The 13,954-nt window shown below is 38.2% G+C and overlaps 1 protein-coding gene across 4 annotated transcripts in view; it reads right to left on the reverse strand.

Annotated features, from left to right (window-relative positions):
- Nucleotides 1–13,954, reverse strand: part of SEC24C (SEC24 homolog C, COPII coat complex component) — a 38,880-nt gene that overhangs the window by 15,464 nt on the left and 9,462 nt on the right. For 2 of the 4 annotated variants that reach the window (XM_074907254.1, XM_074907253.1), the window contains exons 3-10: nucleotides 12,610–12,696; nucleotides 9,895–10,036; nucleotides 8,756–8,934; nucleotides 7,070–7,519; nucleotides 5,668–5,798; nucleotides 4,386–4,454; nucleotides 2,506–2,617; nucleotides 1,559–1,686 (exon numbers count right to left, since the gene is read on the reverse strand). In XM_074907254.1, the coding sequence (XP_074763355.1) occupies nucleotides 1,559–1,686; nucleotides 2,506–2,617; nucleotides 4,386–4,454; nucleotides 5,668–5,798; nucleotides 7,070–7,519; nucleotides 8,756–8,934; nucleotides 9,895–10,036; nucleotides 12,610–12,696 (1,298 nt within the window). The remainder of the gene's footprint in view (nucleotides 1–1,558; nucleotides 1,687–2,505; nucleotides 2,618–4,385; nucleotides 4,455–5,667; nucleotides 5,799–7,069; nucleotides 7,520–8,755; nucleotides 8,935–9,894; nucleotides 10,037–12,609; nucleotides 12,697–13,954) is intronic. The other 2 variants (XM_074907255.1, XM_074907256.1) reach the window with 2 other exon arrangements.

Raw genomic sequence — 13,954 nt, forward strand, 5'->3', positions numbered from 1 at the left:
GATTTTCAAGTTTTCTGACTGCTAGGCAGTTGGCATTGTACTTCTACACAATAAGCTTTTCTCCTCAGCCTCTCCCTCAATAACATTTGTGTAAACAAACTATAAGGGTGCTATAAACATCCAGTGCTATGCATAATTTGTCACTAACCACTTACTCCCAGAAGGCACAGAGATACTCCTTTCTGAAGCCTCAAGCTTTGCTTTCTGAACCATGCATTAACATAGGCTAAAGGTCCTGTATCTGCCAACCAGGTGCCAGATTTTTATGTATTTTAGATTTATCTGAATGCTGTATTTTCAAGAGACATTTATCCTCTCATTTCTGATACGTTAAGCTTTAGCTCTATCTACAGTCTTACTGCTCTGAACACCTGAGCCTTCATCTATTGGAAGGGCCCCTCCACGGGGAGTTTACCGTTGCCATAAAAAACTTCCCAATGCTAGAAGCTGACCCGTCTCCAGAGCAATTTTCCGATCCTAGGCATGTTTTTTCTGGATATCACAAGTGTTTGTTCAAAGCACAAATACAGCAGGAGACCTAACAACTAGATGTTTGTAAAGCTTCTCCAAAAATATGCAGCTCCACAAGCCTTGGGGTTTCTCAAATAAGACGACATTCTCCTGTTGCGCTCCTTTTAAACTCCAGCCGCAATACAGCAATACAGGAATTAACTTCACAACTCAGTTTTATCACAAATCAGTTTTCAAAACCCAAACCATGGTTTAGGAACATTAATGAAATGCAACAGTAAGAAACCACCCTGAAAAACCCAGAGGATATTCCTTTCCTCAGCAGATTAAAGTTAACAGGGCACAGAATGCTGCAAACATACGTATTTCAAATTCAGTAAGCATATTTGTCTTTATGTCACTGCTCCAAGCAGGCTAACACTACACAGTAGCCAGAGTATTTAGAATATTTTATAAGATTTCTAGCCCTGTAATATTCCTGAAGCTTTCATGTTCTCAGCAACCAGACAGAGTGGGTAAAAGGCTAGCTAGCCACACATTACACCTAGAAGGAAGGAAGCGCTGCACAGACAAGGGCAGAAATACAAGTGCAGCGCAGCAGTGCCCAATACTCAGTCTGGTGTTGCCATCCCACACAGTGCTGTGCATGTACATGCACATTATACCACTTAACCAGTGCTGCTTGATACATTCTCATCCAATTCCACAACTTGACATCCCAGAAAAGACTTAACATCAGTGATTAGTAACCATTTCAATACTTTAGGCCGAGAAAGAAATTGAGATCAACTGAAAGTGTACACATTTGTGACCATCCTAGTATTTTGGTCATTTGGTCACAGAACCTGACAGTTACTGCAAAAAAGCTGAAATTATCAAGGCGATCAAAATATTACACATTTCCAACACAACATTTTTCTGCCTTACAGATCTCTACCACACACTTGGGGGAGAATCAGTGCTTACCTAGTCTTGATTACCTAAACACTCCTTCTCAACATATCTCTTAAATGTTGACATCTAATAGCACTCTCCTGACAAGTTCTAGAGTACATAAAGTGCATGTGTAACTGCATACAGTTCTCACCTCCTCTGGGGGTAGAGTAGCCAGTGGTTTTATGACAGCAGCTAGAGGAACTTGGGACTGTTTGGCCATATCTGAGGTGCAGGGAATATTGTAAGATGTGCATCTTATGTAGCGGGGGCTTGCGTTACCTGGGAAACAATGAAAAATACCCCCACAAATTTCAGTACAAGTTAAGTTTATATTCAAGAATAGAAACAAAGAAACCTTCAGTTGTGTTGTTAAGCCACAGAGACTAAGAGCTTATCTAAGCAATCAACTAATTTCAATCTATGCAAAACTCAAATTCCAAACAAAATACCTCTACGATTAATTATGATAAAAGGTCTTAAGTCAAAACAAATTAACTTGACCCCACATCAACTCAAACCTCTAAAAAGGTATTCCTGTTTCACCCTTTTTGCAGACAAAAATGTATTATTGGCAGAAAACCTCAAACATTTCTACTGTTCGATTTTGTAGTTTCAGCTGAACAGTAAAGCATTTGATTGCAGAATCGGATTTTGAAGCTTTAAGGGAGCTTTACATCTCAAAAAAAGCACGGGAAATTAAAAGATGAAATATCCTTTCTTTATGAAGCATGTGGACCAACTGACATCCCACTCAATTTAAAAAAAAATAGTTCTCAGTCCAATTCAGATGATATTGCTAGTAAATTTCAGTTTTTAACTGTGGTTGATACAGCTCTACAGAAGCGGCTTCATCTGCTGTTTTCTGATATCCCTGCTAATGCTACTTGTGAATTGGTTACTAGCTACCAAACAATCAGGAGAATCTAAATTGAGATCAAATCAACACAGGACTTGAAATTAAGCTTCTGTTGGTAAAACACACAACCCCAGCCACTGAAATAATTCCTCAAACTTTTCCTTTAAAGACAAACAGTTTTGTCACTGACTCCCTGGGGTTTATGTTTCATTTTGTTTGTTTAGAAAAGAAAAATATTTTACCTTGATCCTTGACTAAGAAATTTGTAGTAACAAGAGGTGGGACCTGCCCTCTCACTCCAGTGACAAATGGTTCTGACCCACGGTTACTTCTGTCATCCTCAATGACTTGAATCTACAATGGAAAAGACCACATTAATATCTGGAGGCTTGGTTTCAAAGTACTGTAAAGTACAAAATTTATATCTGTAATTAAGTGAAAAAGGGACCTGAAGCAAACATTACTATCTCTAAAAATAAAAAGTCTAATGCAAGTAAGTTTTGTCAAGCAGTCACCTCTCAGTTTGACTTCAAATAGTACTTAATGAATAGCAATAAATTACAAGTAGTATTTTTCCCCAGGTATTTTGAGTAGCAGCATATTTTGTGTTTTAAGGCCTGATCTGAACTCACAGAAGCCAAACAAATCAAGCCAAAACAGATCAAGAAAGGAATTTTTGGTAGTATTCCCCTGTATACTGGTCCTTGCCAAATTAAAATTAGCAGCTTCTGTAAGCATCAGGCTGAAGTTCTATAGATAACCCGGCTTCTCCTTTCCATTACATTTCCACTGTTTTCATAGTATGTTTATTTCTAACCACTGTAAGTCTGACCTAAAGACAGATTCCTGCAAGCTCAGGTGGAAGTCTTCATTACTCCATGGTGCTCAAGAGTTTGTGTTTTGAGTTCTAGGGATGTGAAAAGTGAAGTTTCAATAGACTTGTCAATGAATCAAGCTTAACCTTTAAAGCCTGTAAAAATCTTAAATTTCTTAGTGTTTAAAATTCTTCATTAATGCAAATATGCTTAAGGTAATGGAAATGCATTAAACATTTTTATTTGACTAAAATATCCACTGACCTTTGAATAAGAACAGAAAATTGCAGTTATACACAATTTTAACTACACTTTCATACTGGGACCTGAATGAAAGCATTAGAGCTAGCAATCATTCTTCTGATCTTATTTTGCCACCAAATACACATGCCTTTTTTAAATTGTGAAACACAGACGTTTGCATGGCAGAACTTCTACCCTCTCACTAAAGATTCCAAGTTGCCAGCAGAAAACCTCCCTGCATAGCATCAGTGACTACTCTAGGATAAATCCAGTCACATTTCAAAAGTCTACAAACTGACCAGCACTGGTGATCGCACCACTGGTACCTGTTATATGACCAACTTTGGCTAAACAAGGAAGAAGTGATACAAGGGTAACAAAGTCAAACGCATTTTTTTTTTTTTCTTCCAATCCAAAAGGTAGCTGCTTTTTTCTTTCTTTAGGTAACATTTTCTACACATAAACATTAAATTTTCAAATTCAAAATTTAATGGTTATGTATGAGCACAGATAATGAGAGAATGTTTATAGCTCCCCATGCCTCATATTAACGTACTAGAAGATTTATATCAGGAATTAACATCAAAACAAAACAGTTCATCTGCAATTTTAGAACTTCAAAACATTAGCCCAGTACTGATATATCAACAAGAACAGTAATCAAATTCTGCTCAAAACTGGTAGAAAACATAGCTACAAATGCTTGTGTTGTATGTTAACATGAGACACACATTGTATGGACAATTATACTAATGGCTAACACTGAAAATGCCAGTTGGAATCTGATGAAGGAGATATTCTAAAGATCAGACAAAGTGAAGGGGAGACATTCTTCATGATCTGTTTCTGAAACAGTCTGCTTTCTATTGCCTCACCATTCATCACAGAAGATTTTAACAACCTCTTGTGGTGTAATGTTACTCATTTTGATAAGGCAAGCAGAAGACAGTAAGGAAAGGGTAAAGGATTAATGATGGAGGGTTAGTGAGCTGAAGTTCAGGTTTCAGGCATGCACAGATGGTCACCAACACACAGACTACAATTGACATATATACAGCACTTACTGGACTAGGAATTGCATCTGGGTCTATTCTGTGCCTGGGTTTCTGCTGGGGTGGCAGCTCATTAAGTTGCTTTTTTTAAAAAAATAAAAAGTAAGAGTGCCACAAAAAAAAAAAAAAAAAAGAAAACAAGAAAAAAGAGAATAATAAACCAAAAAATAACTGTGTTACTTCTCTCTACCCAAACCTGTAGCACTGGAATTAGATACATTTGGACATTGGGTCATGCAACAGGAAACATCAGCTTTTGCAGCATACACGGATCCCAAAACCAGCCTTGCCCAGATACCGGGCTTGGGCTCTGAATACATTGCTAACAGGGGCAGTGGCTCACATGCTCATTTTGGTTAAAAATTGGGGATTTATGCTTTAAGAACATGCTAAAATGAAGGCAACTGACACAAGCCATCTGAGATCTCATTTAGTGGAAGAGAAGCAGACAAGCAATTAGACTCCTTATATTCTATGAAAAAAATACAGTCATAAACATTACATAAACCTGGAGTCTAAACAGATAATCTTTTTTGAATAGCAATAACTTCTGAACAGCACCAGTCCAGATGTAAGACATAACTCAATACCAAATTATTTTTATAGTAAGTTTTTTTGAAGTAAACTGATTGTAAGCATTGCCCTAGAAAGTTTTCCTGTTATCAAATGACTATGGCCTTCTGAGACAATAGAGCTGCAGCGGAAGAACCAGCACAATAGACCAGTGACAGTAATACTGCCAGGCTTAATAATACTCATCATTGCTAACCGTTACACATCGCTGCTTGTCCTTTCTCAGATGTCATGACTTAATCACCCCAAAAAATGCTAACCAGCTTTTTACAGATAATAGGAAAAGGGAAAGGAAAAGCACTACAATCATCTTCTATTAACCATACCTTAAACGTGAATCATATAGTTCACAGACTGTCACCTCAAAACCTGAAATTAGTTTACCTTGGAAAGTCATTAAGCAAGAATCCAGATATGGAGAAACAAGCTTAATCAAATCCCTTAAGGATTCTCAAAATGTAACACAGTACAGAAAAAGACCTGAGGAAGTAGAGCATTGATTTGCATATGCAGTGCCCTTCTTAGTCACCAAGAAAAATACTGCTTCTGGGCTTATTTATAACAAAAGACTGAAGCTGGGCATGCAAGAGAAAATAACCAGGAAAACAGACTGATGTTCTTTGGAATGAGAAACCTGTTTTCAGCTTTGGTCTTTGGCAGTTCTGTTCTATGTAAAGACAGTATGGAAGAGTTCACACTGGTAAGAACAAAGTAAGCTTACAGGGCTAGGAATGGAATCTGGATCCAAGCGTTTTGGTGGAGGTGGTGGTCCAGGTTGACTTCCATAATTTGGTGTTCCAGGATAGGTTCCTCCATAGTTTGGTTGGGGACCCCTCACCTGCCCAAAGGAACCTTACAAGAAAGGGACAGAAAAAAAATCAAACAGTGGCCAATACTAGGTATTCCTCATTAGGCACTTCCCACCTTTCCTGTCAATGTCAAAAACCAGGAAAAATAAAGTTGTGTGCTTTTCAGTTAATTAGGTTTAGATATATTTATCACAGTGTTTCAGCTTAGACCTGTACATCTCTACCAGTGATTTAATAAACTGATGGATATAGTCCTCCTTAAAACCAGACTTCAGGAAACACTGGTTTTTAGACTAACATAATTATTTTTAGAGTAATATGATTATAATGTGCATTAAGATCACGCACTGTGAACATTTATTTAAGTTAAACTGCAGAACTGCTTAATAGAAAGCACACACAGAACAGTCAAATAAGCTAGTCGATGACCCATAATTCCTCAAACTAAAGATATGCAAGGAGTTCTCTCGGGCAGTTTTGGCTTGGGTGAAAATACAGTAAAAGATTAATATGTGATTATCTCTTTTGTTTTGTAACTACCTGAAGTTATTTCATACTACTTTGGACAATTTCAGTTAGTTAAGGAATAACAGCATGATTTATTCCATCAGTGTTTTTACAGTTCATAACAATTTAGACAGATATTTAAGTAATTGAGCTGGCCAGGTGTGAAAAGCCGCATGGGGATGGGATTCTCAATCTGACACTTGCACATGCTTACTTTGTCCTAGCTATCTAAACGTTTTTGATTAAAAACCAGCTAAAACTGTTCATAATTCAGAAAGCTTAACTGATATTACTTCTAGGCACACACAAAATGTGAAAGGTTCTACAAGGAGAAAAATACAGTTTTGTAAATTAAAGAAAAAGTAGCAACTCCTTTTCAATGTTTAACAACTCCTCTCATACACACTGTATATGCACACTGGCCACAAATTCAAAAAAAAAGGTAAAGCTTTTCAGAACTTCAAATCTCTACTTTTGAACAGACATCAAAATGAAGTCCATAATAAAATTTTGATCACAAATTCTTGTAGTATTATGGCACTAATTTCTAAACAATTTTTTGGCCAAGTAAACTAGGATTCCTTTAGTTGCACTAATCTGATTAAAACCTCCATGACAAATACCTTCAAATGACACATCCTATTGCTTATCTTGGATTTGTCCTTTAGACATGAGCACAGGGAAACAAGAGGGAAGTTTTGAAGTGCAGCCAGAAGCCCACAAGTAACAAACCTGAAATCCACTTCTCAGTTTGCCGCACACAGAGAACACACATTAATTTACAACTCCTCTACCAGGAATACTCACCGTTCTGCTGCATTTGGTATCCTGGCTGAGGAGGATGAGTGGGAGGAGGTGGTCCATGAAGGCCACTCATGGGAGGCCCAGGGTGCGGCCCTGACATAGTTGATGGAGGTGGTGGTGAGGATACATGATTAGGCTGGGACATTGGTGGTCCAGCAACTGTCTGCCCAGGCAGTGGTGGGCCTGGCATGGTAGGTGGCCTTGGGGCACCTGTGGAAGGAGGGTAAGAGGAAGGTCCAATCCCTGTAGAAGAGGGAGATGGGGCAAAACCAGGGACTTGAGTAGGGAGGCGCTGAGTTGATACTGGTTGACCAGGAAATGGAGGCTGTGCCAAAGGAAGACCCTGAGACACACTGGTAGGAGAGGGTCCTTGGCTCGCAGTGTAAGGTGTGTAGAGACCAGATCCTGTTGCACTAAAGCTTCCTGAGACTGGGGGAACCGATGTTGGGGGACCTGATAAGAAGAAAAGATGACACAACATTACTTTCTTCTATCCTTAAGACAATTAAGATGCAAGCAAAACTCATTTGCTTTTGATTGTCTAAATAGGTCTACCCCTTTCTCATCTTCAGATGGACTTGACGGTACTAACAGAGACAAACCTTCGGTGAACACCCTCCTAAATTAATCAGAGCGCTGAAACTCTTCCAAGGGATCTGAAACTTGATAGGTCCTTCATTGTCTTCTCTCTCAAAGTCTGAACTTTGTATTTTACATAATCAAAATACACTTCAGAATTCAGGGCCAGAAAAAAGGGGCAAAGCCAGGAGTATGCAAAACAAGAACCACCACAAGTCTGTCTAGCACTTTATTGAACTGAAATAACTTTGTATCAAACTCCACACTAAGTTGGAGCCTGTAGTTCAACAATGGCTTTGCGCTTCATGATTTTAATAGCATGGAACTAGCACCTTCTGTATTTACCACTGCACTATTTCTGAGGATAATTTTAGATAAACACCAGCCAAAAGGCTGAAGAAACCTGCATCCCCTACTCCTAATTTTCCTAAGTCTGTGTTAGAGTATGAGAGAAGCTTGTCAAAAAATACCAAAAAATTAAAACAACAAAACAAAATCAAAATTGAAGTGTAGTCATACCAGCTTACACATACTAAAGACAAATCTCTAGTCTTCAAGTAAAAAAAAAAAGTCCTGTAATCTACAACATTGGGACTGTAGATGTAACACAATACAATAAAATACCGAAATTCAGTTTACACTGTTTAAATAAGTTTCTTCTCAACTTCCCACAAAACCCTTCATAGGATTTTTCAGAGTAATTTCAGCCCTTTCTGATTTACTGAGCTTTTTTTTTGTTTTTTTTGTTGTTTTTTTTTTTTTTTTTTTTTTGAGTGGGCTGCTGCACAGCAGTAAGGCATGTAGACTACTTAAGGATAGAGTGGTTTTGTGTTTCACACCAAGATTCACCTAATTGAGGAGAAACATTGTTACTCTTTTGTTACTCACATCCCCTAGCACTTCCTGCAGTCTCCTACAATAATCTCAGTTCTGGTTTCCCCAATGATGACCGTATTAGCCAAGGAAACTACTGTTTACTATGGCAGATGTCAACACACAGAGAATTCCCATCACCATATGGGAATGAATCATTGACAAGAGCAAACCTTTTATGAAATTACTAGCATAAATGAAAAGCATTACCATATTTCTTTAGTCAGTAAACCTCACCATAGCCCAGTCCAGCTGGGGGAGGAGCAGGGGCTGTAGTACTGCCAATTGTCATCCCTGCCATGTGATTGCTGAGCTGCTGTACACTGGCTGGGGTGGGACCATATTGCTGGAACGTAGATATCTGGCTGACAGGCGTGGGTGCTGAGCCTGGCAGAAATGGCTGAGAAGCAGGTGGCCTGAGAAGGAAGATGAGAAACTTCACTGGATTCCCCATTATACAAATGGTTACGATTCTCTGTGCCTTTTCAAATTTTTCTTCCACATAAACACTAGCTGTAGCTCAGTTTCAGAAAAATAATTACATATACTGCATGGATCTGAATCCCTTTCATAAAAAAAAAATCCATTAGTTCTTAAAATACAAATTCTATGTTTATAGCATCTTTTTGTTAATTCCACTTTGGTTATATCAACAAATCAGAAATACTGCAACAGAGTCTACAGGGCGAGCAACAGCAAGGCCTGCACAGCTAGGTAAGAATGCACTGTTCCTCAAAGGATTTGGACTCACCAGCTGACAGTGCTGAGTTTAACCAGAAGGAAACAAAAAACAACCACCTTTCCCCATAATCAGTGATCAGAATGAAGTGGTGAGGACTGTTGCTACACCACAGAGGTAATGGCAGTATCTTTCTGGAGAAGATGCCTAAGAGTTTTAGATGAAGGCAACTCAGGGATCTGAGTTGCCAGAAAAGGACCCAGAGCCAATACTGAGGAAGTACTCAGTTATGACAGACAGCAACATGCTCCATACAGAGATCAATTCACACTGTCAAGGAATCAAATACTATAGCTGTGTGGATACAATTGTTTTAAAAAAAAGACAAGATCATGGGAATCAGAAAATTCCTTATGGGAAAATGACTGCCACAAGGAAAGTGTAAAAGTGGTTTTAATCAGTCACTGACATCTGTTCATATGCTTCCAAAAGTGTTTCGTCTCCAGGGATTCTTACTGTCTAACAAATACTCCTGTGACAAAATGTTGTTCCAAAACAAAAAGGAAGCACTAAAGAAAGTCAGTGTCCACCACAGGAAACACAAAGTATTTAGTCTGGTTTAGATGCTAAAACGTCTATACCTAGCACAGGTCTACCAAGGCAGGCCTTTGTTAGGATTTGCTTTTCTTGTATATACCTCTGCATTGGGGCTGCTGAGGCTGGAATCCCATTCTGCACATCTCCATGTCCAAACTGATTGTATGTCAGGTGGCCAGAAGGAAGAGATGCTCCAGAGGCTGGAGGGGGAGCTCCAGATGTTGGAGGGGCTCTTAAGGAACCTACAGACATAAGGGGGAAATTTTTTTTTTTTTTTTAAATCAATCACAAATTACTCACAGAAATAAGGACTTGAACCAACTACCATGAAAAATCCAGGAAACACAAAAAAGTGCAGAAACCATTTAATGGTGGCCAAACTGATATATCAATACTCCATGAGCAACAAATAATTTATACAACTATATCAGAAGTAGCAAAACTGAAAGCACAAATATTTTTAGCCAATGTCACTAGTCACTATCTCCACACAGACCAAGTAGAAAATACGTACTGTGGAGCGTCTTCAAAAGACAATTTCATCTTTCGATGAAGAAAAAAGTTATCTTGTCAGTAAGGTATTAAATTCTTCCCCCTCCAACTCCAATTATTTTTATCCAGACCAAGGAGAGTATTCACACGGAACCTAATATTCATTACAGGTCAGTTTTCCCTACTTAAAAGGTAAACAAGTTATGTGAATAGATCCAGTTTTCAAAAATTACATTCAGCTAATTGCTTTTATATATAACATAATGGGGGCCACCACAGACTGTTCTTCCCAGCTTCTCAAGGTTGGAGGCTAACATGAATACTTTCTCATCTTTCAGACTGAGCTTGTTCAGTCACAGCCCAAACATATTTGCCTCAGAAACAAGTCTTCACACTTTCCACAGACCACACAATGCTGGATGTAATACCAGCAGAACAACTAGAGTGTCTATTTCCAAAAAAGAGAATACAAACTCCTATTTTAATAATATGATGTTAAAAATGCTGATAATTAGAACAACCATATGACCATGCCTGCTAACGACAAGGGAACGTATTTCACGTATAGGATATTGTAAAATACAGATGACTAAATGGAGTAAACTGCCCCATGAGACCAGCACAGCACATACACAATGTTGTGTCTTTCTGACAGTGACCAGCATGACAAGTTTAAAAGGGACACTGAAACCTTCTTGTGAGGAACCATTATGAAACAGGAAATAAGAAAAAGCCATTTCTCAATTCTACAGTACAATTTATACACCAAAGCATGAGGTTTCAACTCATACATATTTTTATCTTATCTGCTACATGTAATTCTTAGTAAGGTTGTGGATGCAAATTCAAGGAAGGAATTAACTAGAGCTTGTATGAATAACCAGTAATTTCTTGGAGGTTTTTTATCTTTTAAACCTCTTCCCATTCTTCATTTTCAGACTTAGGACTCAATTATTTCCAGAGACATTTATTATTTTTACATACCTTCATGTCATGAAATCTTGTCTTTTCCAAGGTGCTGTTATAGCACCTTCGTCTTACTGTTCCTCTGGCTAAGTATTTCCCAATCTCTATTTAGATGTTGTATGGTATTTCTATTTCTGAATGTCTTTTGTGATACCTTTTCAGTTAATCTGAAATACTTTCATCTATTCTGGAATCTCTTCCCTTTGATAGTACATGTAAACTGTTTGGCATTATCTTTTGTCTTCAAAAGCATTTTAAATCCAATTCTTGGAGGGATCCTATACTTTTTTTTTTTTTTTTTTTTTTTTTTTTTTTTACATTAAGTGAACTTTATTCCCCCCCTCAACTTTAACAGGCATACAATTTGACAAATAGACACTTATTTCAGAAAAATCTTCTGAAGTAATCTTTTTCTAGGTCTTGTCACAAATACACTTCTGTAACTACTACCACAGACTGCTCAAATAGCCACTGAAAAAACCTCACTTGAACAGGTGTGAATATCTAGTGGCTTACTAGCTTAAGATTCATTACTCTTGAGGAATCCTGAAGTTCCTCTTCAACACCTTGGAGATACTGTTCTTACTCATCACAGACCTCAAAATGGAGGTAGATTACAGCAAAATGGGAACTGCTTGTGATTTCACTCAAAGCCCTGAGACTATATGGTCTTGGCCCAGTTCTGACTCCCCTAGTCTTCTAAGTAAATTGACACTGCTGGAAACAGCTCTTCCAAAATACCACTAGTTAGAAAGAAGGCAAAATATAATATGATTTCTTGCAGTGTTTCCAATTCTTACATCTCGATTGCCAACTTTGCAGAAGTATTTCCTTCTTCAAGCCACAGCTTTTGGAAACACATATTTGGTTTCTATGCTATTGCCAATGAAGCTAAAAACTTATTTTCTCCCTTAAACGAAGGCACGAGTTACAAAAATCTCATGACTTCCAAAACCAATCTCCTGGTGCTTGGGGAGACTTTTAAATTTCTTCATTGCAATGCTGTAATTTCAAACCTGCCATTTCAGTTCTCTCTCAAGTGGGAGACTGCATTCTTTTCAACTAAGGATTCTTCCTGACAGAACCTGAATGAGACAATTCAGGTTTTGAAATCAAGTCTTCAGAAAACATTAGTCACAAGTCAGATTTTATCTATGAATCTGCAGGCATAAGGGATTTCTACTAGGATTATTTCTTCATATCCTATTAATGTTTCTGCAGTGCTGCCTACAAATAGATTGGGAAGTGTCTCAAACAGGTACCCACACCTTTGAGATAAATACCCATATTAAATGGGAACTTGGCACAGCAAGCAGTGGCACAGCACAAACACTCCCACAGAAAGGACACCATTTACCTATGAAATTAGGTGCAAGAGAAGAAGTGTCAGAGTTGAGAGATACAGAAGAGCCCTTCGAAGGGAACCCCAAGGAAGGAAAGTAACCTGGAAAGACAGAATACACCAGTAAATCAAGCCTGAGAGAAAGCACCAAGAGACAGTGTTTCCAATGCTGAGGACAGTCTGCAGTGCAGAAAATATCATGTATGTAAAATCCATGTCATATTTGCCACAATATTCCTTAAGCTACACTCCCTCTCACCTGTTCTACCACACATAACATATATTTCCAACATAGTTCATATATTACCGTTAATACAAGTGTAGCATAAACTGAGTCTAGGTAAAACAATCCAGCAGTAGCCTAATTGTTAGTAGCCTTCAGATAATTAATTGTGTTTGCACTTTCAACTGCATGATCTCATCAGAAGGAAACTGATAGACTGACTAAAAAAACTGGTGCAAAATTGTCCCCGTTCTTTCAATATTCTCATAGCAAGAAACAGGTATTTTCAGCTAGCAGCGCAGTATTCTACTTCTGGTCCCAAGCAAGACTAACATCACTCACAAAGTATTCTCATGTTTCCATTAGTTAGAGTTAGGGTTTGTTACATAAATCAGATGTGAAAGACTCCCTGACTGAGAATGGTACCTGGTCCCAACACTTCTCCATGCAGTCCTCCAAGATATTTTATTGTTATTTTTTATACAAATCACTAAGACAACTACTTCGAGATCACAGAACAACATTGGCAGTCTTCCTTTTACCCCTCCCTGTTCAGTAAATTCCTGTCCTTTTACCCCTCACTGTTGACTAAATTCCTGTCATTCTACTGCCTCTGAAATAGTCTCTCCTCTGTTATGCAGCTACAAAAGGTCTTGCTACAAAGACCTGCAATAAACATAATGTGTTAGAGATGGGGGTAGAAAGGATAACTATGACTATCTTTACTATCATCTGTCCACTGTCTTTGATAATGCACTGTTTGTTTGCCACATGGATGTCACATTCAGCAGCACCTAACAGGTCAACTTCCAGCTGTTGTGCTAGCACTCCAAGTTTTACATTCCTTCCCTCTAAAGACAGGAATCCTGGACTTACGTTAACAGGTCCAAAATGCACAACTTGAAAACTGAGATTTTCTTAATAGAGTGCTAAATCTAGGAAGGATGGTCTCAGAAGAAAAGATGGAAGAGAAATCTCCACAAACCATGGGTGGCTTTTGCCTGATTTATCAGTAAAGTACATGAGATACTACTTAAGAGTAGTGCAATACGTATTTGTTGTCCAAATGAGACTGCCCTGTTGCCCTCACTGTCACACTACCTTTCAATCATTACTGGCACAAACAAAAATCTGCAT

This window comes from Athene noctua, chromosome 5, assembly GCF_965140245.1.
Source record: "Athene noctua chromosome 5, bAthNoc1.hap1.1, whole genome shotgun sequence".
Classification (NCBI taxonomy): Eukaryota; Metazoa; Chordata; class Aves; order Strigiformes; family Strigidae; genus Athene; species Athene noctua.